We start from the raw sequence: 1,420 nt of genomic DNA, 5'->3' as shown, positions 1-1,420 counted from the left end.
CCCGCGGCCCCCGCCGAGCTGGGGAAGAGGGGGGGAGGCCGCCTTCTTCCCCGCAGGGCATGAGCGGAGGCGCCGGGGGCTCGGAGCGGCCTGAGGAGCGGCAGCGTTTCCCCCCGCCCGGCGAGACCCCCCCGGTGCGTGCCCCTCGCTGTTGGCCCCCTCCCCGGGCAGCACCCCGCCACCTGACCGCTTTACTTCTCCATTTATGCCTGTATAAAATGATCTTTTGGGGTACCAAAAGTGATCTTGCCGTTACCTGAGCTGGTAACGCAACAACAAACGTGCCCAAAGGGGCCTGAGCCGCTCTGGCCCAGCGCCGTCCCCAGCGGGCGAGCAGAGGGACGGGTTTGGGCTCACTGAGGGAAAAGCTCTGGGTTTTCAGGTCACTGCCCTGGGTGGTGGTTGGTTTCCCAGGTGTATTCTGGCAGCTGATGGTTCCCTCTCTCTCTGTCCCGGCTTAGATCTCGGCTCTGAGACATAACGGTCTCCTGCAGGCTCTGGTGCAGGAAGCAGGGCCGCCTGTGGACACTGGTGAGTTTTTCCTCTGCTTTCTTTGTGTCCATCTTGCTGTCTGGTGGTGGTGGTGGGGAAACACCCAGGGAGCTCGAAGGGAGCCCAAGGAACCAGGCACTAGGCGAAGTCTTCACCTCGCTTTGTCCCAACCGTGCCAAGGAGGAACCTCGCAGTCTCTTGGAGGGGGCATCTGGTTAGGTTTTTTCCCCAGAGAAGGGCAAATCCTGCTCTGAGAAGTCCTGCTTAGTGCTGGGGGAAGGAGGCAATCACCCCTCCGGGTCTGCCAGCCACCTCTAAGCTCCAGCTGTGCCTTTCTTTTGGCAGAGATCAGTGAGGAGCTGCGGCGAGCCCAGGAGGAATGGGAGGCTGTGGAAGAGATCCAGTCAGGTACAGCTGGTGCCGGGGATAAGGGGGGTCATTACAGAAAAGGTCTGGGCAGGGGAAGGGACCTGAGTCCCAGAGGGCAGGAGTGGGTGGGTGTGCAGCTGGGGGGCGTTTTTTAGGGTGAGGGGGAGAGAGCTGGGGAAAGTGCTGAAGGTCTGGAGGGAGAGGGAGTGGGTGGGAGACCCACTGCCTTCCTCCAGCTACCCAAGTCTTCACCCTCCTGCCGCACTGGAAGCTGGGAGTGAGCCCCAGACCTCTGGCCTGTGGTGGGAGCTCATTTCAGCTCCGGGATGCTCCCGGACGGGCAGGGGAGGCTTTGAGGGGGGGCTAACACCATTCTCTGCCTCCTTGCAGGGCTGGGGGGGACGTCGGCCAGTGCCGCGCCCCCAATATCCTTCAACGAAGCGCTGCAGTACTTCCAGACAGCCGACCTCTCCGAGTGCAGGGTACGGGCAGGGCCCCGCGCTCTTGCCCTCTCTCAGGGGGGTAGTTTTAGTAAGTAGGTGAGGTGGGAGAAGCACAG

At 62.3% G+C, this 1,420-nt stretch overlaps 1 protein-coding gene across 1 annotated transcript in view; it reads left to right on the top strand.

Moving 5' to 3' along the window:
* The first annotated feature begins 59 nt into the window (after positions 1–59).
* The window catches only part of ELMOD3 (ELMO/CED-12 domain containing 3), a 6,701-nt gene continuing 5,340 nt past the window's right edge, over positions 60–1,420 (top strand). Inside the window, exons 1-4 of the mRNA XM_009883452.1 lie at positions 60–134; positions 462–531; positions 838–900; positions 1,252–1,343. Of these exons, the coding sequence (XP_009881754.1) occupies positions 60–134; positions 462–531; positions 838–900; positions 1,252–1,343 (300 nt within the window). The remainder of the gene's footprint in view (positions 135–461; positions 532–837; positions 901–1,251; positions 1,344–1,420) is intronic.

The sequence above is a fragment of the Charadrius vociferus genome, unplaced genomic scaffold, assembly GCF_000708025.1.
Source record: "Charadrius vociferus isolate BGI_N301 unplaced genomic scaffold, ASM70802v2 scaffold1084, whole genome shotgun sequence".
Lineage (NCBI taxonomy): Eukaryota > Metazoa > Chordata > Aves > Charadriiformes > Charadriidae > Charadrius > Charadrius vociferus.
This window is presented reverse-complemented; position numbering and strand designations above follow the sequence as displayed.